General features: G+C 47.0%; 1 protein-coding gene across 1 annotated transcript; it reads left to right on the top strand.

The window, feature by feature from the left end:
* Positions 1-992: 992 nt before the first annotated feature.
* Positions 993-20,158, top strand: LOC310947918 (uncharacterized protein). Its single transcript, XM_083914892.1, has 21 exons — positions 993-1,141; positions 3,297-5,302; positions 5,414-5,475; positions 6,487-6,525; positions 6,604-6,680; positions 6,778-6,809; positions 7,185-7,307; positions 8,128-8,253; positions 8,423-8,539; positions 9,315-9,439; positions 9,533-10,695; positions 11,751-11,871; positions 12,657-12,828; positions 12,991-13,069; positions 13,164-13,195; positions 13,462-13,590; positions 14,298-14,428; positions 14,728-17,074; positions 17,197-17,251; positions 19,686-19,807; positions 19,892-20,158. The coding sequence occupies exons 2-21, from the start codon at positions 3,320-3,322 to the stop codon at positions 19,937-19,939; spliced, it is 7,083 nt and encodes a 2,360-aa protein (XP_083771018.1). The 5' UTR covers positions 993-1,141; positions 3,297-3,319; the 3' UTR covers positions 19,940-20,158.
* Positions 20,159-27,305: the final 7,147 nt, after the last annotated feature.

Here is a 27,305-nt window from a genome sequence, read left to right as displayed (position 1 = left end):
TTTAATTTAACAGATTTTCTTGTTTTTGTCTTTTTAAATATGTTTTAAATGTTTTAAACTTTAATTTTATAAATATGAAAAATCAATAAAATAAGAAAAAAACAAACATGAGAAAGTTTTTTAATATTTGTGTCAAATTAAATAAAAATATCTTTTTTCTTTGTGAGAAAAATAAAAAACAAATCAAAGATGAAATCATAAAGTTTCTGATTGTGTTGAATAATAAAAAGTCCTGCAGCGCCACCTGCTGTTTAATCACGAGACACACACGCGACACACACGCGACTCTCAGCCGGAAATACACTTTAGAGCTTTAAAGGAAAAGAATAAAGAATAATAATTAAAGATGCTTCCAATCAAATCAAATGTCTCCAGTCAGAAATAAATGGATTTATGATTTTAATATTATTTATTATTGTGATTATTTCGTTTGATTTAATTCAGATTATTTATATTTTGTTGTTTTACTTTTTCTTGATCTAGATTTAATTGTACATTTTATTTTTACTTAAATTAATTTATTGTTCTGCTTTGATTTTGTTTTTATTTAGTTTATCTTTTTTATTTTATTTCATTTGATTTTATTCATTTAATTTTAATGTTTAATTTAATTAATTTAATTTATTTTCTTCTTCTTCTACTTAATTTAATTTATCTAATTAAATGTAATTAAATTAAATTAGATTTGATTTAATTTAATTTTATTTTGTTTAATTAGATTTTACCTATTGTATTTTATTTTGTTTATTTTATTTATATTAATTTTATAATATTTTATTTATTTATATTGTATTTTATTTTGTTTATTTTATTTATATTAATTTTATAATATTTTATTTATTTATATTGTATTTTATTTTGTTGATTGTATTTCCGGTGTTCCTCCACAGCAGCAGGCGGCGGCAGAGCGCCGTCTCTCTGTTTCCGGGTCCTTAAACCGGAAACAGACGAAGAAGAAGCCGGCGCTTCCGTCCGTTAGCTCCGTTAGCTCCGTTAGCTCCGTTAGCTTCTCCGCAGATACAAACGTGATTAAAACGCTACTTTTTTACTCGTTTCTCTTTAAAAACGTCGTTTTCTCCCTGAACCGGGACCCGGGCTCCTCATGAAGACCTCCCCGGACTCTCCCGGGCTCTGACCGCAGGTGAGTCCGCTCCGACCACGGCTCCGCGCCGGTTAGCTCCGGATGTAGCATGTTAGCATGTTAGCTTCTGTTTTTACTAATTTTTCATCTGTTTTTACTCATTTTGCTTCTGTTTTTACTCATTTTGCATCTGTTTTTACTCATTTTGCTTCTGTTTTTACTCATTTTGCTTCTGTTTTTACTCATTTTGCTTCTGTTTTTACTCATTTTGCTTCTGTTTTTACTCATTTTGCATCTGTTTTTACTCATTTTGCTTCTGTTTTTACTCTTTTTGCATCTGTTTTTACTCATTTTGCTTCAGTTTTTACTCATTTTGCTTCTGTTTTTACTCGTTTTGCTTCTGTTTTTACTTATTTTGCATCTGTTTTTAGTCATTTTGCTTCTGTTTTTAGTCATTTTGCTTCTGTTTTTAGTCATTTTGCATCTGTTTTTAGTCATTTTTCATCTGTTTTTAGTCATTTTTCATCTGTTTTTAGTCATTTTGCTTCTGTTTTTAGTCATTTTGCTTCTGTTTTTGTCATTTTGCATCTGTTTTTACTCATTTTGCTTCTGTTTTTACTCATTTTGCATCTGTTTTTACTCATTTTGCTTCTGTTTTTACTCATTTTGCTTCTGTTTTTACTCATTTTGCATCTGTTTTTACTCATTTTGCTTCTGTTTTTACTCATTTTGCTTCTGTTTTTACTCATTTTGCTTCTGTTTTTACTCATTTTGCTTCTGTTTTTACTCATTTTGCATCTGTTTTTACTCATTTTGCTTCTGTTTTTACTCTTTTTGCATCTGTTTTTACTCATTTTGCTTCAGTTTTTACTCATTTTGCTTCTGTTTTTACTCGCTTTGCTTCTGTTTTTACTTATTTTGCATCTGTTTTTAGTCATTTTGCTTCTGTTTTTAGTCATTTTGCTTCTGTTTTTAGTCATTTTGCATCTGTTTTTAGTCATTTTTCATCTGTTTTTAGTCATTTTTCATCTGTTTTTAGTCATTTTGCTTCTGTTTTTAGTCATTTTGCTTCTGTTTTTGTCATTTTGCATCTGTTTTTACTCATTTTGCTTCTGTTTTTACTCATTTTGCTTCTGTTTTTAGTCATTTTTCATCTGTTTTTAGTCATTTTTCATCTGTTTTTACTCATTTTGCTTCTGTTTTTAGTCATTTTTCATCTGTTTTTAGTCATTTTTCATCTGTTTTTAGTCATTTTGCTTCTGTTTTTACTCATTTTGCATCTGTTTTTAGTCATTTTGCATCTGTTTTTACTCATTTTGCTTCTGTTTTTACTCATTTTGCTTAAGTTTCCACTCCTAACGGGGAAAACGAAACTGAAACTTCTCAGAGATCCTTTATTATTAAGTCTGAGAACAAAAACAGGATGAAACAAAGTGAAATTCTGTCTTCAGTGTGTTGCTGTTTGCTTTAACTGTGTTCTGGTTCTGTTGGAGAACATTATTATTTGGACTTTAATGATTTAAAGTCGTGTTCTGATGCTGAGTGCAGCTCTTTGTGTCAAACACTGATTTAACAGAATTCTCCAGAAATATCCTCAGAAAAGTCTTTTAAATGTTATTAATGTCAAACTTCAACAGGTCGACAAAGGAAAGAACCACAGATGGGTCGGGTCCAGGTCTGCAGCACGCACCCTCTGCTGCACCGCCCACACATGAGATATTATAATAATATATAATTTAACAGTGTAACGGTCTCCCGCAGCATCATTTATGCGCTGTGACGCGCACGTTGCTTCTGAGGGGAACTATTTTCTACGGCGGCGACGTCGGGGAGCGACTTCAGTGCGACACGCGACAAATCACCAGTTCAGCGCTAACGTTAGCTGCCATTATCATTTTATAGCTACTGCAGTGTTTTGCTTTATCGTGCATCATTTATTGCACGAGCACGACCATCGGGACGAGCGTTCACCCGCCCCCCGTGGCGTGGAGCCGCCAAAGTCGAGTGGCGACATAGACGGATGTTCTGGGTACTTTGGTGAGACGTTGATTAAAAGATTAAAACTTTACGAGGTGACGTTGTCGGCGTGTTTGTCCCGTGTGCGTCGAGCGCCCGTCTCCAGTCACTTCTCTCAGGATGACTCGTGGTCGCCCTTCAGCGTCTCTGTAAGTCCGCTCTCACATCTCCTGTCTTCCCCGACACCTTCTGTCCGCAGGAAACGCCCGATCTCCTCCGATCATGTCCCACAACTACCCGTACAGACGACCGCCGTCTGACTCCGATCTCAGACCTGATCCTGGACCGTACGGCTCTTCGGACCGCCGCCACGCCTCGTCAGACCACAGCTTTTACAGGCCGCCTCAGGTGTCCTCCTCCTCCTCCTCCTCCTCGTCCCACCCGCCCTCCTCTTCCTCAAGAGGGGCTTCGTGGTCGCAGGACGGCGCTCTCGGCATCCTGAACAGCTGTGGGCTCGAGCCCACGGACCTGGCTCTTCTGGCCAAGCTCCCCGAAGACGTCCTCACCATCGACAGCCTTCCTCAAGTCCTGCAACAGATGAAAGGAAAGAGGGGGACCATCAAACCGCTCCCTCCCGGTGATCCGTCTCCTTCCTCCTCTTCCTCTTCTTCCTCTTTTCCCCCCAGCTCCTCCCGCCTACCTGCTGTCACCCCTTCCCCCGGGGACCGGGATCATCCCCGCGGCCAGCTGACCTACTACCCACTGGAGCACAAACCATCTTGTCCTCTATCGTCTAAGCTGGACCACTGGGGGAATCCCAGGACCTGCAGCTCTGGCAGAAAAGATCCATCATCATCTTCCAGCTACACGGTGGACTTCCACCACAGACCAGGACCCTCTGATTCTGGCAAGTTGGGAAGAGCCTCCGGTCCTCTGTCCTCCCTGGACTACAACCCTAGACCAGGACCCTCTGAGTACGGCCAGACAGGAAGAGCCTCCGGTCCTCTGTCCTCTCAGGACTACAACCCTAGACCAGGACCCTCTGAGTACGGCCAGACGGGAAGAGACTCCGGTCCAGTGTCCTCTCTGGACTACAACCATACCCCAGGACCCTCTGGGTACGGCCAGACGGGAAGAGACTCCGGTCCAGTGTCCTCTCTGGACTACAACCATACCCCAGGACCCTCTGGGTACGGCCAGACGGGAAGTGACTCCGGTCCGTTGTCCTCTCAGGACTACAACCATACCCCAGGACCCTCTGAGTACGGCCAGACAGGCAGAGACTCCGGTCCAGTGTCCTCTCTGGACTATAACCATACCCCAGGACCCTCTGGGTACGGCCAGACGGGAAGAGACTCCGGTCCAGTGTCCTCTCTGGACTATAACCATAGTTCAGGACCCTCCAATTATGGCACATTGGGAAGAGACTCCGGTCCAGTGTCCTCTCTGGACTACATCCATAGTTCAGGACCCTCCAATTATGGCACATTGGGAAGAGACTCCGGTCCAGTGTCCTCTCTGGACTACATCCATAGTTCAGGACCCTCCAATTATGGCACATTGGGAAGAGACTCCGGTCCAGTGTCCTCTCTGGACTACAACCATAGACCAGGACCCTCCAATTATGGCAAGTTGGGGAAAGACTCCGGTCCCGTGGATTCTCAGGACTACAGCTACCGACCAGGTCCCTCTGATTATGGTAAGATAGGCAGAGATGCCGGTCCAGTTTTTTCTCAGGACTACAACCACAAACCTGGACCCACGGAGTTCGGCCAGACAGGCAGAGCTGCCGGTCCATTGTCGTCCCTGAAAACCAGCTACGGACCTGGACCTTCTGGTTATGGTAAGACGGGCAGAGCCTCCGGTCCAGGGTCCTCTCAGGACTACAACACTAGTCTAGGACCCTCTGAGTACGGCCAGACGGGCAGAGCCTCCGGTCCAGGGTCCTCTCAGGACCAACCCTCCTTCAGCGCGGCGGGGAGAAGCAAAAGAACTCGTCCATCCCGTTTTTCTCAGCCGGGACCATCTGACAGCAGGTCGGCTCCTCTTTTTCCTGCTCCTCCTCTCGCTCTTATGGAAGAGCCCCGTCCGAAAACCCTCGGGGGGCTGCGTGAGCCCGAGACCTCTTCCGTCAGGAGCAGCAGCAGCAGCCGGTCCGTCACCGCGATGCCCTCCAAGAAAGAAGCCACAGACTTCCACGGGCAGTCCCCGCCGGCGTACCCGTACTCATGCTCTCTGTGTGACATCACTGTGATGTCAGAAAAGGTAAGTCCTCCCGTCGTCCTCCTCGACCTTCTCTCTCCAGACTCTGACGGGTGTGTTTGGGGCGGCAGCTGCCACAAACCGGCGGTTTGATTTCTGCTTCTTGTGTTTCAGGTGTGGAACAAACACATTAACGGGCCTCATCATGCGGACAGTCAACTCGCCCTGCTGGAGAAGTAAGTTCCTCTCTGTGTGCCGTTTTTACCCCAGACTATAAAGGGGCAGCTTTAAGTGGAGTCTCCCCCTGCTGGACATTAGAGAGAATGCAGCTTTAAGTGGAGTCTCCTCCTGCTGGACATTAGAGAGAATGCAGCTTTAAGTGGAGTCTCCTCCTGCTGGACATTAGAGAGAATGCAGCTTTAAGTGGACATTAGAGAGAATGCAGCTTTAAGTGGAGTCTCCTCCTGCTGGACATTAGAGAGAATGCAGCTTTAAGTGGAGTCTCCTCCTGCTGGACATTAGAGAGAATGCAGCTTTAAGTGGAGTCTCCTCCTGCTGGACATTAGAGAGAATGCAGCTTTAAGTGGAGTCTCCTCCTGCTGGACATTAGAGAGAATGCAGCTTTAAGTGGAGTCTCCTCCTGCTGGACATTAGAGAGAATGCAGCTTTAAGTGGAGTCTCCTCCTGCTGGACATTAGAGAGAATGCAGCTTTAAGTGGAGTCTCCTCCTGCTGGACATTAGAGAGAATGCAGCTTTAAGTGGACATTAGAGAGAATGCAGCTTTAAGTGGAGTCTCCTCCTGCTGGACATTAGAGAGATTGCAGCTTTAAGTGGAGTCTCCTCCTGCTGGACATTAGAGAGAATGCAGCTTTAAGTGGAGTCTCCTCCTGCTGGACATTAGAGAGAATGCAGCTTTAAGTGGAGTCTCCTCCTGCTGGACATTAGAGAGAATGCAGCTTTAAGTGGAGTCTCCTCCTGCTGGACATTAGAGAGAATGCAGCTTTAAGTGGAGTCTCCTCCTGCTGGACATTAGAGAGAATGCAGCTTTAAGTGGAGTCTCCTCCTGCTGGACATTAGAGAGAATGCAGCTTTAAGTGGAGTCTCCCTCTGCTGGACTTTAGAGAGAATGCAGCTTTAAGTGGAGTCTCCTCCTGCTGGACATTAGAGAGAATGCAGCTTTAAGTGGACATTAGAGAGGATGCAGCTTTAAGTGGACATTAGTTGTTAACGTGTGTCTCGTCTGCAGGTGTCCGTCCTGGGACTGTCGCATGCAGACGATCGTCAGGTGAGTTTCCCACTCGACCGTAACTCGACACGCGCGTCACGTTCAGGTGCTCAGGTTATTTCTCTTCTGTCGTTTCAGCCTCGACGACCAATCAGAGAAGAGCCAGGATGAAGGGAAACCTGCCCAGCAACAGCCTACGGCCAATCAGAGCTCCAGTAAACAGCTTCACGTTCCCTCAGTGTTCATGTTGTTGTTGTTGTTGTTGTTGTTGTTGTTTGTTCGCTAACGTGTTGTTTCCTGTGCGTTCAACAGCGTCGCAGCTCAACACACCGACCCCAAAGAAGGTAACGTCGCCCTCAGAGCGCCGTGCGTCGTCTCCGGCGTGAACGCGTGAATAACAAACGTGTGTGTGTGTGTGTCTGTCTGTCTGTCTGTCTGTCTGTCTGTCTGTCTGTGTCTGTCTGTCTGTCCGTCTGTCTGTCTGTCTGTCTGTCTGTCTGTCTGTCTGTCTGTCTGTCTGTCTGTCTGTCTGTCTGTCTGTCTGTCTGTCTGTCTGTCTGTCTGTCTGTCTGTCTGTGTGTGTGTGTGTGTGTGTGTGTGTGTGTGTGTGTGTGTGTGTGTGTGTGTGTGTGTGTGTGTGTGTGTGTGTGTGTGTGTGTGTGTGTGTGTGTGTGTGTGTGTGTGTGTGTGTGTGTGTGTGTGTGTGTGTTTCCTGTCAGGTGTCAGAGAAAGGGAAAGTGGTGTGTGTGAAGTTCCCGCCTCACGCCGTGGACGAGGCGTTCCTGAGGAAACTGGCCGGACCGTTCGGGAAGATCACCAAGATCCTGATGTTCCCGTCTCTCGTGAGTCTGCGAGGTTTTTATTATCGCACACAGACGGGAAATGCTACGACGGCCTTTAGGGCCGAGTACGGGGAAAGTTACGTACCCGGGGAGGAGGGGGGGGGGGGGGGATACTACGGGACAAAAGTCGCAGATTTACGAGATTTAAAGTTTAAAATCTGAGAAAAGTCGCAAATCTACGAGAAAAAAGTCGCAGATTTACGAGTTTTAAAGCGACAAATCTACTATAAAAAACTTTAAATCTGAGTCTAAATGTCGTAAAAACAGTGTTTATTTTTACACTTCCTGTTGAACTAAACTTCACTTTCAGCATTTTTACGCACAACGAAAATAAAAGCGCCCTTAAAGTTTAATCGGACTTCTAACGTTAAAGGTTATGATGCGTCTCTCATGCTCTGCCGTGTTATACACGACGGCATCGCACCACCGAGCGTCCTGCGTTTGCTGCAGACGTAGAAACCTGCACAGCACACGGCAGCCATGGACTTCAACAGGGAGTTGCATCAAAACACGGTTTGTTTTGACTTTAAATCTCGTAAATCAGCGACTTTATTCTCAGACGATCGCCCCTGACGGCCCTGACGGCCCTGACGGCCCTGACGCGGCGTCGTAATCATGCAGCTCTGTTTCCTTAGTTTCCTCCTCTGCTGTTAAACTAGAAAAAGACAAAACAAAGACTTCACACACGGACTTTTCCAACAGTTTTCTGACATTTCACAGACGTTAACTGTTCAACTTTAACGTTAGCAGCACTAATAAAGGTCATTCCCACGCCACGTGTGTCACGTGGTTAATAACGGGCGTGTGCTGAACCCTGCAGGCGTTCGTGGAGCTGGGCTCCAACGAGCAGGCGAAGGACCTGGTGACGTTCTACGTGAACACTCCTCCGCTGGTGTACGGAGCGCCCCTGGCGTTCATGATGTCCACCACCTTCAACTTCCTCCAGGTAGATATTCGTCCACCTCCGTCACCGACTGTTGAGTGAAGCGTTCTGCACTTTTGTCACATGACCATGTTTGAGCTTCAGCCAGCACCAGCACGTGCGTCCTGAGCAGGCGGCGGTGGCGTTGCTGCGTCCTGAACCCTGAGCGGTAACCATGTGTGTCTCCTCACAGAGTTCTCGGGTGGTGAGCTTCTGTCCGGCTCCAGCGGGAGAGGACGGCCACTCGGACCTGATCAGCATCGTCAAACGCTTCGGCGAGCCGCTCTACACCCTGACCCTGCCGTCTAAGGTGAGCCGCACACAACGCTGCTGGCTGTGCGTCGGTCGGACCGCAGAACGTCACGTCCAAGTCACAGCTCACGCTCTACTGAACGTTACACCAGCTGGAGACACAAGTTACTGCTTCAGTCTTACAGCGAGCTCCTGTTGTTTTGGCCTCTTTTACTTTTAGTCTTTGTGTCAAGCTGTTATTTTAGTCTTTATTCTTTTTAGGGCGCCCTCCCACTGTGCCTCCGTCACAGGTTAGAGCGCCCTCCCACTGTGCCTCTGTGCCGTGCCCCAGCACGTGTCACGGCTAAAGTCTGGTTCCTTTGACCAGTGTGAGTGCAACCGTACCACGTCTAGGAGCGGCACGCTTGCCGTCCACGGCCCGTTTGGGAGAGGTGGGCTTTAGTAAAGCACGTTTGCACGTGTACGAGCACGAGCGTGCGCACGTGTACGGGGCACTGGACGGAGGCACAGTGGGAGGGCGCCCTTAAGGTGACGGTTGGGAGGGCGCTCTAACCTGTGACTGAGGCACAGTGGGAGGGCGCCCTAAAGGTGGCGGTTAAGTTCAGGGACCCTCTTCTCTACGCGGAGTTCGGCGTTTTGTGTAATTGATGCGTTCAGTTTAATGAATTTGCCAAAATCCCACTGTCCCATTTTAAATCTGTCACAAAACGACGTGTGAATCGTATCGTTGCCTGAACATCGGGGTCTCCATCGTGTCGTGGGCGGAGCTTCTTCTTTGGTTTAAACTGAAATGAAGCGTCGAGTCGTTGACGAGGGTCCGAACTCTGTTCCAGGTGTTGGTGGAGATGAAAAACACGCCTGACGCTCAGAAGCTGGTGGATTATTACTCGTCACAGACTCTGAGGATCAACACCGACGTGCTCCAGGTGTCCTTCTCTGTGGAACACAGCAGCCTCATGTGAGTGGGTCGGACCTGACGGGGGATCGAACCCCCGGCCCGTTGTGATCCGCCGAGTGTTGACGGTCATGGTGTTCCTTCTTCTTCCTGCAGGCGGGTCGCTTCAGCCAAGAGGTACGAAGAGAAGTGTCCGACCAAGAGGACGAGGAGCCCGAGCCGAGAGGACGACGCCGAGACGGCCGAGACCAAGAAGAGGAGGAGCGGGGAAGACCCAGAGGAGCAGGGGGAGTCCAGCAGTAACCAGAGGACCAGAACCAGGTCCAGGTCCAGAGAAAAGGACACTAAAAAGACCAGAATCAGAACAGAGCCAGAAGAAAAGTCCACTAACAGCACCAGAACCAGGTCCAGAGCTAAAGATGCATCTAAAGAAAGGTCCAGCAGAGACAAGACGACCAGAACCAGGTCCAGATCTAAAGAAAGGTCCAGCAGAGACAAGACGACCAGAACCAGGTCCAGGTCTAAAGAAAGGTCCAGCAGAGACAAGACGACCAGAACCAGAACCAGGTCCAGATCAAAAGATACATCTAAAGAAAGGTCCAGCAGAGACAAGACGACCGGAACCAGGTCCGGATCTAAAGAAAGGTCCAGCAGAGACAAGATGACCGGAACCAGGTCCGGATCTAAAGAAAGGTCCAGCAGAGACAAGACGACCGGAACCAGGTCCAGATCTAAAGAAAGGTCCAGCAGAGACAAGACGACCGGAACCAGGTCCAGGTCTAAAGAAAGGTCCAGCAGAGACAAGACGACCGGAACCAGGTCCAGCTCTAAAGAAAGGTCCAGCAGAGACAAGACGACCGGAACCAGGTCCAGCTCTAAAGAAAGGTCCAGCAGAGACAAGACGACCGGAACCAGGTCCAGGTCCAGGTCCAGAGAAAAGGACACAAAACAGACCAGAATCAAGTCAGAGCCAACAGAAAAGTCCATTAACAGCACCAGAACCAGGTCCAGGTCTAAAGAAAGGTCCAGCAGAGACAAGACGACCGGAACCAGGTCCAGGTCCAGAGAAAAGGACACAAAACAGACCAGAATCAAGTCAGAGCCAACAGAAAAGTCCATTAACAGCACCAGAACCAGGTCCAGGTCCAGGTCCAGGTCCAAAGATGCGTCTAAAGAAAGGTCCAGCACAGACAGGAGGTCTAAGTCCAGGTCCAGAGATAAATCCAGCAGAGAGGGAAGGTCCAAGTCCAGGTCCAGGTCCTCCGGGCAGAACCGGTCCAGAGAGAAGTCGGCGGTATCGGTGAAACTGGAGCCGACCGGTAAGAAAACCCGATTTTTCCTGTTTGTTTGTTGAAAAACGCAGAGAAGGAAACAAAGTTCTACAACACCCTTTCAGAATAAGACTTCCTGTCGGAGCCTGGTGTTCCCGTTGTTGACCTAACACCCTTTCAGAATAAGACTTCCTGTCGGAGCCTGGTGTTCCTGTTGCTGACCTAACACCCTTTCAGAATAAGACTTCCTGTCGGAGCCTGGTGTTCCTGTTGCTGACCTAACACCCTTTCAGAATAAGACTTCCTGTCAGAGCCTGGTGTTCCCGTTGCTGACCTAACACCCTTTCAGAATAAGACTTCCTGTCAGAGCCTGGTGTTCCCGTTGCTGACCTAACACCCTTTCAGAATAAGACTTCCTGTCGGAGCCTGGTGTTCCTGTTGCTGACCTAACACCCTTTCAGAATAAGACTTCCTGTCGGAGCCTGGTGTTCCTGTTGCTGACCTAACACCCTTTCAGAATAAGACTTCCTGTCAGAGCCTGGTGTTCCCGTTGCTGACCTAACACCCTTTCAGAATAAGACTTCCTGTCAGAGCCTGGTGTTCCCGTTGCTGACCTAACACCCTTTCAGAATAAGACTTCCTGTCGGAGCCTGGCGTTCCCGTTGTTGACCTAACACCCTTTCAGAATAAGACTTCCTGTCAGAGCCTGGCGCTCCTGTTGTTGACCTAACACCCTTTCAGAATAAGACTTCCTGTCGGAGCCTGGTGTTCCCGTTGTTGACCTAACACCCTTTCAGAATAAGACTTCCTGTCGGAGCCTGGCGTTCCCGTAGTTTGAACAGAGTTTTTAAAAACATCATCATTGACCTTTGACCTCTTTCTAACTGAGCACAGAGCTGATCCTGATCCTGGTCCTGATCCTGATCCTGATCCTTCACATGTTCGGACCTTGGTTCTGTTTGGTTTGGACCCAGAACTCTTATTTTGAAAGGGTGTCAGGTCACTGAACAGACGGAAAGCAGCAAAACAGCAACAATAAAACTTCCAGAGGGTGAAATAAAGAAAAAGCAGAAGAATAAAGTCTTTCCCTCTTCTCTCCTCAGACTCTGAGTCCAGTCCCGGTCCTGGTCCCGGTCCTGGTCCCGATCCTGGTCCCGGTCCCGGTCCTGTCAAAGACTCCACCCCTGAAGCTGAAGTGAAAGAAGAGGCGGAGGAGGACGCAGAGTGAGTTTCTCCTGAAAAATAACGTTCCTTTAGGGCGCCCTCCCACTGTTCCTCCGTCCCGTGCCCCCTCCCACTGTGCCTCCGTCCCGTGCCCCAGCACGTGTCACGGCTAAAGTCTGGTTCCTTTGACCAGTGTGAGTGCAACCGTACCACGTCTAGGAGCGGCACGCTTGCCGTCCACGGCCCGTTTGGGAGAGGTGGGCTTTAGTAAAGCACGTTTGCACGTGTACGAGCACGAGTGTGCGCACGTGTACGAGCACGAGGCCTACGGCGGTTCTGAGGTCATTTCCTGTGCGCCTGTTGGGACGTAGAAAAAAGAAGGAGGGACCATGCGCGGACATTTCAAACAATGGCGGTGAAAGGTTCACGTTGGTGTGATGCGGAGGTGGAGTGTTTACTGCAGATTTGGTCGATGAAAAGATTCAAAAACAGTCGACAAGACGCACAAAAACTCCGAGGTCTACGGAAAGATCTGGAAACAAAGCCACACATCGCCATGACGTCATCAATGCGTGTGACGTGTTACGGCGTGATGACGTATAGGCAGCAAGAAGCATTCTCCGAGGCCCAGGTAGTGTGAGTACAAACGGGCCTGGAGGGGGGGACAAGGACCCTAAAGCACGGGGCACGGGACGGACGCACAGTGGGAGGGCGCGCTAACCTGGGACAGAGGCACAGTGGGAGGGCGCTCTAACCTGGGACAGACGCACAACTAACACGTATTAACGTCAGCGCTGTTTTGTCTCTGAGTCTAAAAAGTGACAGTGTGACGTGATCTCCTGCAGGTCGTCTGCAGAGGAGAGCGACATCGAGGGGATGCAGGTGATCGCAGAGGACGGAGAGAGTCTGGAGGAGGAGGAGGAGGAGGAGGCAGACGTCCGTCCTGCAGACAGGAGACACTCACCTGAAGAGGAGGAAGCAGCAGCTGGGGATCAGGAGGAGGAGACACGACACACTGTAATGCACAGGTCACATCATGGTGACAGTGATAATAACGTAATAATAACAATAATAAACGTGCAACAGTGTCATTTCCATATCCACTCCATTTATTCTGAAGTCTGGGTAGTTGAGTGTTCGTTGTTCGTTGTTCGATTCCCGTTCTTCTTCTGTCTCCAGGGGAAACCCGACTTCCCAGTGGACCTGGAGAACTGCATCACTCTGGACGAACTGGGGGAGGACGAGTCTGACGACCAAGGTGAAGCCGAGAGTCTGAAGTGACCTGTGGGGGTTTAACCATCAACCGCTGACGTCTGTTTACCTTTGTCTGTTTGTTTGTTTGTTTGTTGCAGATGAAGAAGAAGAAGTCAGAGATGAGCCCAAAGTAAGAGTTTGAATTATCAGTGAAGCGGTTCCACGGTGTTTGTTGTTGTTGTTGTTGTTGGTGGTGGTGGTGGTGGTGTTTGTTGTTGGTGGTGGTGGTGTTTGTTGTTGTTGTTGTTGTTGTTGTTGTTGTTGTTGGGGTTTGTTGTTGTTGTTGTTGTTGTTGGTGGTGGTGGTGTTTGTTGTTGTTGTTGTTGTTGTTGTTGTTGGTGGTGGTGGTGTTTGTTGTTGTTGATGTTGATGTTGACGGGGTCTTGTTGTCTGCAGCCCCGGTCGTACCGAGTGGTCTTCTTCAACAACATCCCGCAGCTGCCGTACAGCGACCAGGACTTCCTGAAGCTGGTGAAAGATTGTGGCACGGCGAGATTCTACTTCCGTCTCCCCGGACGCACAAAGGTCTGAAACGACACTGGGACTCGGATCTGAAGCAGCATTTTACTCATTTTGCATCATTTTTACTCACAAAAGCGTCTTTTTCTGCATAAAACAAAGTGTCATCAGCGTAGTTAGTGAACACAAATCTATTTTTAGGCGTTTTTATACATTTTGAATTGTTTTGTATCAGTTTTTACTCATTTTGATCCATATTCATTCAGCTTCCATCCTTATTCACTCATTTATATCAAATTGCACTTGTTTTGTATCCATTTTTACTCATTTTGCATCATTTTGAACCATAAAACAAAGCGTCATCAGCGTAGTTAGTGAAGCCAACTACGTCATTTCAGACGCTTGGACCTGCACCAGAGGGCGCCAGACTTTTACCAAAAGCCTTAAAACAAACACTAAAAGTTTAATAAATGCCCAGAATGGAGGATTTACATCAGTTACATGTTGGTGGGACATCAAAATGAACCTTCCTGGAGTCTGTGGAGCACTTTATACCGTTTGAGGTCGTGCCTGGTGGCAACTGAAGACTCTTTAAAAGTCTTTTTATTGATGTTTGTTTTGTTCTAATCTGTATTTTAAAGACGCTGCCTTCCTCTTCTGTAATTTCCTCCCCATGGTGTCGAGTATTTCCCCGTGTATCGTCTTTGAAGTTCCAGCATCGTGACATTTCTACAGCCTCACCGGAGACGTCCCTTCATCTCTTTGTGTTTCAGGGTTTCATCGAGATGTCGACTTCTTCTGAGGCTCTGAAAGTCGTTAATGAATTTTCCCGTAATCACGTCCGGATCAACGGCAACAGAGTCTGTGCCTACCTGTCCCACAACTACAAGAGGCTCCGAGATGGGTCAGAGTCCACTCACTTCCTCCTGGTTCTTCTGTGGATCGGTCAGATTTCACTGAGGCTGTGTGTAAGAACCGAGCAAGAACACCCTGACTCCACTTATTCAATCGACTCAGTTGCATTCATACAGTTGATTTGATGGAGCAGGAGTGTTGTTGCTTGGTTGGAATGAAAACTTGCAGCCACAGTGACCCGTTAGGGGGTAACAATACAAAACGAACCACTGTAGTGTTGAGAATTGATACAGTATCGCAAAACATAATACGATATTCAAGTGTATCCATATTTTCTCTCACCCTTAGACTTAATTGGTGGCCAGTTGAGAGATCAAAAGAAAGGGAGAAGAAGAGGGACAGCAGGAAGAGCGAGAGACAACACAGGGACGAGTCTGAAGGGAGGAAGGAGTCCTCGAAGAAGAATCCAGAGAAAGAGTCAACTTCTAAAAAGACTCTGGAGAAAGAATCAACTTCTAAAAAGACTCTGGAGAAAGAATCAACTTCTAAAAAGACTCCAGAGAAAGAATCAACTTCTAAAAAGACTCAAGAGAAAGAATCAACTTCTAAAAAGACTCCAGAGAAAGAATCAACTTCTAAAAAGACCCAAGAGAAAGAATCGACTTCTAAAAAGACTCCAGAGAAAGAATCAACTTCTAAAAAGACCCAAGAGAAAGAATCAACTTCTAAAAAGACTCCAGAGAAAGAATCAACTTCTAAAAAGACTCCAGAGAAAGAATCAACTTCTAAAAAGACTTCAGAGAAAGAATCAACTTCTAAAAAGACTTCAGAGAAAGAATCAACTTCTAAAAAGACTCCAGAGAAAGAATCAACTTCTAAAAAGACCCAAGAGAAAGAATCAACTTCTAAAAAGACTCCAGAAAAAGAATCAACTTCTAAAAAGACCCAAGAGAAAGAATCAACTTCTAAAAAGACTCTGGAGAAAGAATCAACTTCTAAAAAGACTCCAGAGAAAGAATCAACTTCTAAAAAGACTCAAGAGAAAGAATCAACTTCTAAAAAGACTCCGGAGAAAGAATCGTCCAAAAAGAAACAAGAGAGGGACTCGTCTAAGAAGAGCGTAGAGGAAGACTCGTCTAAGAAGACCCAAGAGGAAGACTCGTCTAAGAAGACCCTAGAGGAAGACTCGTCTAAGAAGACCCAAGAGGAAGACTCGTCTAAGAAGACCCAAGAGGAAGACTCGTCTAAGAAGACCGTAGAGGAAGACTCGTCTAAGAAGACCCAAGAGGAAGACTCGTCTAAGAAGACCCTAGAGGAAGACTCGTCTAAGAAGACCCTAGAGGAAGACTCGTCTAAGAAGACCCAAGAGGAAGACTCGTCTAAGAAGACCGTAGAGGAAGACTCGTCTAAGAAGACCGTAGAGGAAGACTCGTCTAAGAAGACCCAAGAGGAAGACTCGTCTAAGAAGACCCTAGAGGAAGACTCGTCTAAGAGGACCCTAGAGGAAGACTCGTCTAAGAAGACCGTAGAGGAAGACTCGTCTAAGAAGACCCTAGAGGAAGACTCGTCTAAGAAGACCGTAGAGGAAGACTCGTCTAAGAAGACCGTAGAGGAAGACTCGTCTAAGAAGACCGTAGAGGAAGACTCGTCTAAGAAGACTCTAGAGGAAGACTCGTCTAAGAAGACCCAAGAGGAAGACTCGTCTAAGAAGACCGTAGAGGAAGACTCGTCTAAGAAGACCCTAGAGGAAGACTCGTCTAAGAAGACCCAAGAGGAAGACTCGTCTAAGAAGACCGTAGAGGAAGACTCGTCTAAGAAGACCCAAGAGGAAGACTCGTCTAAGAAGACCGTAGAGGAAGACTCGTCTAAGAAGACCGTAGAGGAAGACTCGTCTAAGAAGACCGTAGAGGAAGACTCGTCTAAGAAGACCGTAGGGGAAGACTCGTCTAAGAGGACCCAAGAGGAAGACTCGTCTAAGAAGACTTCAGTGAAAGAGTCGACATCTAGAAAGACCCCAAATTCTAGAAATACTCCAAAAAAGAAGTCCGTGTCCAAAACTGTCAATAAGACGATAAGAAAGTCCCCAAGTAGGACACCAGAGACGGAGGCAGCCAATGAGAAGTCTTCAGCTAAACCGAGTCCAGAAATCAGGAGGTCCAAAAGAAAAGGGACTCGTGAGGACGTCTCCGTGCCTGAGAAGAAAGACAAGACGACTCCAGAGACAGACAAGTTAGAGACCCACGAGAAGGAAGGGTCCACTGAGAAGACTCCAGAGACGGACGAGTGTAAAGACAGAAAGACTCCAGAGACGGACGAGTGTAAAGACAGAAAGACTCCAGAGACGGACGAGTGTAAAGACAGAAAGACTCCAGAGACGGACGAGTGTAAAGACAAAGAGACTCCAGAGACGGACGAGTGTAAAGACAGAAAGACTCCAGAGACGGACGAGTGTAAAGACAGAAAGACTCCAGAGACGGACGAGTGTAAAGACAAAGAGACTCCAGAGACGGACGAGTGTAAAGACAGAAAGACTCCAGAGACGGACGAGTGTAAAGACAAAGAGACTCCAGAGACGGACGAGTGTAAAGACAAAGAGACTCCAGAGACAGAAAAGTCCTCTGAACCAGGACCAAAGGATTCAGAGAGTCTGGACCTGGACTCTACCGGAGATTCTCCCAGACCACTTCCTGAGCAGGTACATGTGAAGACCAGCAGCCTCACAGGGACCACCTCAGCTGGGGTGGACAGTAAACATCAGTACCCAGGTCAGGGACTCAGGAGGAAAGCTCTCTAATGACTTCTGTCTTCTGTCTTTAGACGTCTGGACCTGCAGGGGGCGCTGCAGACCTGCAGAGACCCTCCAGACCTGTTGGTAAGAGGTTTCTACTGTTCACCTGACGACCATCACTGTGTTTCTACGACTCTCTGTACCATCAATGAAACCACTCAGCAGCTCCAGCCTCTGGTCCTGGATCAGGTCTCAGGGGCAGCAGCTCCAGCCTCTGATCCTGGATCAGGTCTCAGGGGCAGCAGCTCCAGCCTCTGATCCTGGATCAGGTCTCAGGGGCAGCAGCTCCAGCCTCTGATCCTGGATCAGGTCTCAGGGGCAGCAGCTCCAGCCTCTGGTCCTGGATCAGGTCTCAGGGGCAGCAGCTCCAGCCTCTGGTCCTGGATCAGGTCTCAGGGGCAGCAGCTTCAGCCTCTGATCCTGGATCAGGTCTCAGGGGCAGCAGCTCCAGCCTCTGGTCCTGGATCAGGTCTCAGGGGCAGCAGCTCCAGCCTCTGATCCTGGATCAGGTCTCAGGGGCAGCAGCTTCAGCCTCTGATCCTGGATCAGGTCTCAGGTGCAGCAGCTCCAGCCTCTGATCCTGGATCAGGTCTCAGGGGCAGCAACTCCAGCCTCTGATCCTGGATCAGGTCTCAGGGGCAGCAGCTCCAGCCTCTGGTCCTGGATCAGGTCTCAGGGTCAGCAGCTCCAGCCTCTGATCCTGGATCAGGTCTCAGGGGCAGCAGCTCCAGCCTCTGATCCTGGATCAGGTCTCAGGGGCAGCAGCTCCAGCAGGGGACCCCAAACTTCCCTTTCCCGGGCCACATTAACCAGCTCTAACTGGGGGATCCTGAGGCGTTCCCAGGCCAGTGTGGAGATCTAATCTCTCCACCTGGTCCTGGGTCTTCCCCGAGGCCTCCTCCCAGCTGGACGTGCCTGGAACACCTCCCTAGGGAGGCGCCCAGGGTTCATCCAGACCAGATGATCCTGAACCACCTCAACTGGCTCCTTTCAACGCAAAGGAGCAGCGGCTCTACTCCGAGTTCCTCACGGATGCTGAACTTCTCCCCCTCTCTCTAAGGGAGACTCCAGACCCCCTCCTGAGGAAACACACTTCAAACGCTTGGACCTGGACCTGGTTCTTTGGGTCCTGACCTGGACCTGGTTCTTTGGGTCCTGACCTGGACCTGGTTCTTTGGGTCCTGACCTGGACCTGGTTCTGTGGGTCCTGACCTGGACCTGGTTCTTTGGGTCCTGACCCAGCTTTCAGGACCACAGGTGAGGGTAGGAACCAGGACTGAGGGTAGAGCGACTGCAGCTCCGCCCCCACTGCTCCATCGTCCCCTCACTCGTGAACCAGATCCCGAGGTCCTTGAAGTCCTTCACTTGGGGTCAGGACTTGTTCCAGACCCGGAGGAACAATCCACGGGTTTCCTGCTGAGAGCCACGACTCCGGCTTACTGTCGAGGATCCGGACTCAGCTCTCTCTTTGGGGGTACAGAGACTGGACCTGTAACTGGCTCACACCCTCTGGTCCCCCTTTCTGAACAGGAACCACCACCCCGGTCTGACACTCCCTCGGCACTGTCCCAGACTTCCACCAGTGTGTCAGAGACGTGTGGACCAGGACCAGGACCAGGACCAGGACCAGGACCAGGACGGCCCCTCCAGACCCAGAGCTTTCAGCATGTGTGGATGCAGCTCATGGATCCTGGGGCTTTGCCTCTGTGGACTTGTTTCCTTCCTCAGTGACTTCTGTCAGAGATGTTGACGATGATCCCCATCAGCCTCCAGCTCTGCCTCTACAAAAGAGGGCGTGTTGGGCCCATTCAGGACCTCCTCAGAGTCCTTCCACCGCCCCATGACCTCATCAGCTGAGGGCACCAGCGTCCCGTCCTTACTGTGAACAGCTTGGACGGTTCCCCGTGTCCCCCTCCTGAGGTGCTGAATGGTGGTCCAGAAGCACCTCGGTGCCCCCCAAAGTCCTTCTCCAGGACTTGTGTGAACTCCTCCCACACCCGCTGCTTTGCCTCTGACCCAGCAGAGGCTGCAGCCCTTCAGACCTGTGGGGACCTCAGAACCACCTCCGGAGTCTTCTGGGAGACCAGATCCTGAAGGCCTCCTTCTTCAGGGGGACCCCTGACCCCCGGGGTCCACCACGGTGGTCCAAGGTCCCCCCCCTTGAGTCCCCTGAGACCTTGAGGCCACAGCTCACCGCTGCAGCTTCAGCAGTGGAAGCTTTGAACATCGCCCGCTCCGGTTCGATGCCCCCACCCTCCACAGGGACGCCAGAAAAGCTCCTCCGGAGGTGTGAGGTGAAGGTCTCTGGGACAGGGGCCTCCTCCAGGCGGTCCCAGTTCACCCGCACTACTGGTTTGGGTTTACCCGGTCTGTCCAGAACCTTCCCCGTCCTCTGACCCACTCATCCCCAGATGGTGATCAGCTGACAGCTCTGCCCCTCTCTTCCCCCGGGACCTTGGCCCTCGGGCGCTCTGGGACCAGGTCCGCCTCTGAGATCTCTTTCTCTTTTGTTCCTCAGGCGCTGAGTTCGTGCGCCCGGTCGTCGGTTACCTCTGCAGCTTGTGTCACGTGATCTACGCCGACGAGGTCGAGGCCAAAGAGCGGCACTGCAGCAGCGCCGCTCACTACAGGAAGTTCCAGGTCACTTCCTCTTTCACACACGTGACGTTCACGAGTTTAAACCGTTTCACTTCTGACGATCGTAACAGAACTTTTGTTTTACAGGAGAAGACGGGGAGAGACCCCTGGACCGGGTCCGCCTCCGCAACATAGACCCTGACACATAGATCTAGATCTATATCTATAGATCTTTATTATAGATCTTTATATCATAGATCTATATAATATAGATTTATATAGATTACAGATCTATATCTATAGATCTTTATTATAGATCTTTATATCATAGATCTATATAAATATATAGATATAGATTTATATATATTACAGATCTATAGATCTAAATGCAGTTGATATGATGAACTCTAGTTTCCGGAGCAGAAACGTTGGAAAGAAGAAACTTTTCTTAATTTCTTGTAATTTTAATTTTCCTTAAAAATCTTTTAATAATAATAATTATTATTTTTTTTTTTGTTTTGTTTTTTTCTGTGAATAAAAATTCCTGAAAAGTTTCAAACGTCTGATTTTGTGTTTGACTGAAATTTAAAGTTTCTGATTTTAAATGTAATACTTTTATTTTGAAAGGCTTTAAAATGACGGTTCTGTGACGTCATCGGTGACATCATCAGTGACATCATCAGTGACGTCATCGTCACGTGTTTGAAATAAACGCTTCAGTTTTTATTTTTTTTGTTTTTGTTTTAATGTTTTCTTTTGTTTCATAAAATAAAAAATATTTTTTTTATTTTTTCTGACTTTTAAAAACTGATTTTTCTGTTTTAGAACAAATAAAAAATAATTTTAGTGTTTTTCAACATTAAAATTTGACTTTTGAGAGATTTTAATATTTTGTTGTTTTTTGTAAAATCTGAAAAAAGACTAAAAAACAAACGCTGAAGTTGTAATAACGTGACTTTTTTCAACACTTTTACTTTTGACTCGTTTAAAGTTTTTTATTTTTACTTTTTTACATTTTTCTGACTCTTTTCTTTGACTTCTCTTTATATTTATTATATTTTCTTTAGTTTTACTTTTACAACATTCAAATTTGATGTTTTGACTCTTTTTGAATTTGTTTTAGAAAAATATTTTTACATGTTTTGGACTTTTTCTATTATTTATTATATTATTTATTACACACACACACCTGGTTCTGGTTCTGGTCTTGTTCTGGTTCTGGTTCTGGTTGATCTCAGGGTGTTTTCCTGCTCTTGTGCGACGGCTTCCTTCTTCTGTGGTGCCTGAAGAATGCAGCTGCTCTGTATTGTCTCAGGCACTTCCTGTTTCCTGTCTCAGAGCGCCGATTGTTGTTTGGGAGGAAACGTCCGGATCCTGAGGACAGGACGCCGAGACCACGTCCTCCCTGCCCCCCCGTCCCCCCAGGACCAAGACCAGTTCTCTTAGTCTCCTAGAGGACACTTTAACACACGTTTATGCTCCTAGAGGACACTTTAACACACGTTTATGCTCCTAGAGGACACTTTAACACACGTTTATGCTCCTAGAGGACACTTTAACACACGTTTATGCTCCTAGAGGACACTTTAACACACGTTTATGCTCCTAGAGGACACTTTAACACACGTTTATGCTCCTAGAGGACACTTTAACACACGTTTATGCTCCTAGAGGACACTTTAACACACGTTTATGCTCCTAGAGGACACTTTAACACACGTTTAGTCTCCTAGAGGACACTTTAGCACACGTTTATGCTCCTAGAGGACACTTTAACACACGTTTATGCTCCTAGAGGACACTTTAACACACGTTTATGCTCCTAGAGGAGACTTTAGCACACGTTTATGCTCCTAGAGGACACTTTAACACACGTTTATGCTCCTAGAGGACACTTTAACACACGTTTATGCTCCTAGAGGACACTTTAACACACTTTTATGCTCCTAGAGGACACTTTACACACGTTTATGCTCCTAGAGGACACTTTAGCACACGTTTATGTTCCTAGAGGACACTTTAGCACACGTTTATGCTCCTAGAGGACACTTTAACACACGTTTATGCTCCTAGAGGACACTTTAGCACACGTTTATGCTCCTAGAGGACACTTTAACACACGTTTATGCTCCTAGAGGACACTTTAACACACGTTTATGCTCCTAGAGGACACTTTAGCACACGTTTATGTTCCTAGAGGACACTTTAGCACACGTTTATGCTCCTAGAGGACACTTTAACACACGTTTATGCTCCTAGAGGACACTTTAACACACGTTTATGCTCCTAGAGGACACTTTAACACACGTTTATGCTCCTAGAGGACACTTTAACACACGTTTAGGCTCCTAGAGGACGCTTTAGCCCACGTTTATGCTCCTAGAGGACACTTTAGCACACGTTTATGCTCCTAGAGGACACTTTAGCACACGTTTATGCTCCTAGAGGACACTTTAGCACACGTTTATGCTCCTAGAGGACACTTTACACACGTTTATGCTCCTAGAGGACACTTTAACACACGTTTATGCTCCTAGAGGACACTTTAGCACACGTTTATGCTCCTAGAGGACACTTTAACACACGTTTATGCTCCTAGAGGACACTTTAACACACGTTTATGCTCCTAGAGGACACTTTAGCACACGTTTATGTTCCTAGAGGACACTTTAGCACACGTTTATGCTCCTAGAGGACACTTTAACACACGTTTATGCTCCTAGAGGACACTTTAACACACGTTTATGCTCCTAGAGGACACTTTAACACACGTTTATGCTCCTAGAGGACACTTTAGCACACGTTTATGCTCCTAGAGGACACTTTAGCACACGTTTATGCTCCTAGAGGACACTTTAACACACGTTTATGCTCCTAGAGGACACTTTAACACACGTTTAGGCTCCTAGAGGACGCTTTAGCCCACGTTTATGCTCCTAGAGGACACTTTAGCACACGTTTATGCTCCTAGAGGACACTTTAGCACACGTTTATGCTCCTAGAGGACACTTTAGCACACGTTTATGCTCCTAGAGGACACTTTAGCACACGTTTATGCTCCTAGAGGACACTTTAGCACACGTTTAGTCTCCTAGAGGACACTTTAGCACACGATTATGCTCCTAGAGGACACTTTAGCACACGGTTATGCTCCTAGAGGACACTTTAGCACACGTTTATGCTCCTAGAGGACACTTTAACACACGTTTAGGCTCCTAGAGGAGACTTTAACACGCGTTTATGCTCCTAGAGGACACTTTAGCACACGTTTATGCTCCTAGAGGAAACTTTAACACACGTTTATGCTCCTAGAGGACACTTTAGCACACGTTTATGCTCCTAGAGGAAACTTTAACACACGTTTATGCTCCTAGAGGACACTTTAGCACACGTTTATGCTCCTAGAGGACACTTTAGCACACGTTTATGCTCCTAGAGGACACTTTAACACACGTTTAGGCTCCTAGAGGACACTTTAGCACACGTTTAGTCTCCTAGAGGACACTTTAGCACACGATTATGCTCCTAGAGGACACTTTAGCACACGGTTATGCTCCTAGAGGACACTTTAGCACACGTTTATGCTCCTAGAGGACACATTAGCACACGTTTATGCTCCTAGAGGACACTTTAGCACACGTTTATGCTCCTAGAGGACACTTTAACACACGTTTATGCTCCTAGAGGACACTTTAACACACGTTTAGGCTCCTAGAGGAGACTTTAACACGCGTTTATGCTCCTAGAGGACACTTTAGCACACGTTTATGCTCCTAGAGGACACTTTAACACACGTTTATGCTCCTAGAGGACACTTTAGCACACGTTTATGCTCCTAATGGACACTTTAACACACGTTTAGGCTCCTAGAGGACACTTTAGCACACGATTATGCTCCTAGAGGACACTTTAGCACACGGTTATGCTCCTAGAGGACACTTTAGCACACGTTTATGCTCCTAGAGGACACATTAGCACACGTTTATGCTCCTAGAGGACACTTTAACACACGTTTATGCTCCTAGAGGAGACTTTAACACACGTTTATGCTCCTAGAGGAGACTTTAACACGCGTTTATGCTCCTAGAGGACACTTTAGCACACGTTTATGCTCCTAGAGGACACTTTAGCACATGTTTAGTCTCCTAGAGGACACTTTAGCACACGATTATGCTCCTAGAGGACACTTTAGCACACGGTTATGCTCCTAGAGGACACTTTAGCACACGTTTATGCTCCTAGAGGACACTTTAACACACGTTTAGGCTCCTAGAGGAGACTTTAACACGCGTTTATGCTCCTAGAGGACACTTTAGCACACGTTTATGCTCCTAGAGGAAACTTTAACACACGTTTATGCTCCTAGAGGACACTTTAGCACACGTTTATGCTCCTAGAGGACACTTTAGCACACGTTTATGCTCCTAGAGGACACTTTAACACACGTTTAGGCTCCTAGAGGACACTTTAGCACACGTTTAGTCTCCTAGAGGACACTTTAGCACACGATTATGCTCCTAGAGGACACTTTAGCACACGGTTATGCTCCTAGAGGACACTTTAGCACACGTTTATGCTCCTAGAGGACACATTAGCACACGTTTATGCTCCTAGAGGACACTTTAGCACACGTTTATGCTCCTAGAGGACACTTTAACACACGTTTATGCTCCTAGAGGACACTTTAACACACGTTTAGGCTCCTAGAGGAGACTTTAACACGCGTTTATGCTCCTAGAGGACACTTTAGCACACGTTTATGCTCCTAGAGGACACTTTAACACACGTTTATGCTCCTAGAGGACACTTTAGCACACGTTTATGCTCCTAGAGGACACTTTAGCACACGTTTATGCTCCTAATGGACACTTTAACACACGTTTAGGCTCCTAGAGGACACTTTAGCACACGATTATGCTCCTAGAGGACACTTTAGCACACGGTTATGCTCCTAGAGGACACTTTAGCACACGTTTATGCTCCTAGAGGACACATTAGCACACGTTTATGCTCCTAGAGGACACTTTAACACACGTTTATGCTCCTAGAGGAGACTTTAACACACGTTTATGCTCCTAGAGGAGACTTTAACACGCGTTTATGCTCCTAGAGGACACTTTAGCACACGTTTATGCTCCTAGAGGACACTTTAACACACGTTTATGCTCCTAGAGGACACTTTAACACACGTTTAGACTCCTAGAGGAGACTTTAACACACGTTTATGCTCCTAGAGGACACTTTAACACACGTTTATGCTCCTAGAGGACACTTTAACACACGTTTATGCTCCTAGAGGACACTTTAGCACACGTTTATGCTCCTAGAGGACACTTTAGCACACGTTAATGCTCCTAGAGGACACTTTAACACATGTTTATGCTCCTAGAGGACACTTTAGCACACGTTTATGCTCCTAGAGGACACTTTAGCACACGTTTATGCTCCTAGAGGACACTTTAGCACACGTTTATGCTCCTAGAGGACACTTTAGCACACGTTAATGCTCCTAGAGGACACTTTAACACATGTTTATGCTCCTAGAGGACACTTTAGCACACGTTTATGCTCCTAGAGGACACTTTAGCACACGTTTATGCTCCTAGAGGACACTTTAACACACGTTAATGCTCCTAGAGGACACTTTAACACATGTTTATGCTCCTAGAGGACACTTTAGCACACGTTTATGCTCCTAGAGGACACTTTAGCACACGTTTATGCTCCTAGAGGACACTTTAACACACGTTTATGCTCCTAGAGGACACTTTAGCACACGTTTATGCTCCTAGAGGACACTTTAACACACGTTTATGCTCCTAGAGGACACTTTAGCACACGTTTATGCTCCTAGAGTACACTTTAACACACGTTTATGCACCTAGAGGACACTTTAACACACGTTTATGCTCCTAGAGGACACTTTAGCACACGTTTATGCTCCTAGAGGACACTTTAGCACACGTTTATGCTCCTAGAGGACACTTTAACACACGTTTAGGCTCCTAGAGGACACTTTAGCACACGTTTATGCTCCTAGAGGACACTTTAGCACACGTTTATGCTCCTAGAGGACACTTTAACACACGTTTATGCACCTAGAGGACACTTTAACACACGTTTATGCTCCTAGAGGACACTTTAACACACGTTTATGCTCCTAGAGGACACTTTAACACACGTTTAGGCTCCTAGAGGACACTTTAGCACACATTTATGCTCCTAGAGGACACTTTAGCACACGTTTATGCTCCTAGAGGACACTTTAGCACACGTTTATGCTCCTAGAGGACACTTTAGCACACGTTTATGCTCCTAGAGGACACTTTAACACACGTTTATGCTCCTAGAGGACACTTTAACACACGTTTATGCACCTAGAGGACACTTTAGCACACGTTTATGCTCCTAGAGGACACTTTAACACACGTTTATGCTCCTAGAGGACACGTTAACACAGGTTTATGCTCCTAGAGGACACTTTAACACACGTTTATGCTCCTAGAGGACACTTTAACACACGTTTAGGCTCCTAGAGGACACTTTAACACACGTTTATGCTCCTAGAGGACACTTTAGCACACGTTTATGCTCCTAGAGGACACTTTAACACACGTTTATGCTCCTAGAGGACACTTTCTCACACGTTTATGCTCCTAGAGGACACTTTAACACACGTTTATGCTCCTAGAGGACACTTTAACACACGTTTAGGCTCCTAGAGGACACTTTAGCACACGTTTATGCTCCTAGAGGACACTTTAGCACACGTTTATGCTCCTAGAGGACACTTTAGCACACGTTTATGCTCCTAGAGGACACTTTAGCACACGTTTATGCTCCTAGAGGACACTTTAGCACACGTTTATGCTCCTAGAGGACACTTTAACACACGTTTATGCTCCTAGAGGACACTTTAGCACACGTTTATGCTCCTAGAGGACACTTTAACACACGTTTATGCTCCTAGAGGACACTTTGACACACGTTTATGCTCCTAGAGGACACTTTCTCACACGTTTATGCTCCTAGAGGACACTTTAACACACGTTTATGCTCCTAGAGGACACTTTAACACACGTTTAGGCTCCTAGAGGACACTTTAGCACACGTTTATGCTCCTAGAGGACACTTTAGCACACGTTTATGCTCCTAGAGGACACTTTAACACACGTTTAGGCTCCTAGAGGACACTTTAACACACGTTTATGCTCCTAGAGGACACTTTAACACACGTTTATGCTCCTAGAGGACACTTTAACACACGTTTAGGCTCCTAGAGGACACTTTAGCACACGTTTATGCTCCTAGAGGACACTTTAACACACGTTTATGCTCCTAGAGGACACTTTAACTCACGTTTCACATGAAGGAAAATATTTTTGTGTTTATTTTGGGAAAAAAAGCGGAAGCAGTTTATGTTGCCTGGCCTTTATTTTGAAAGTGTAACCGGAAGCTGCGTCTATTGTATTCTGTGTAACTTGACGTCATTGAGGGAGTTTCTCCTCCAGAGTTCAGTCCGAGCGAGAGGGCGGCGGATCCGGACCAGACCAGAGTCCAG

This window comes from Echiichthys vipera (genome assembly GCF_963691815.1).
Source record: "Echiichthys vipera genome assembly, chromosome: 6".
In the NCBI taxonomy this organism is placed as follows: domain Eukaryota; kingdom Metazoa; phylum Chordata; class Actinopteri; order Perciformes; family Trachinidae; genus Echiichthys; species Echiichthys vipera.
The sequence above is the reverse complement of the archived record's forward strand: the minus strand, read 5'-3'. Positions and strand labels throughout refer to the sequence as shown.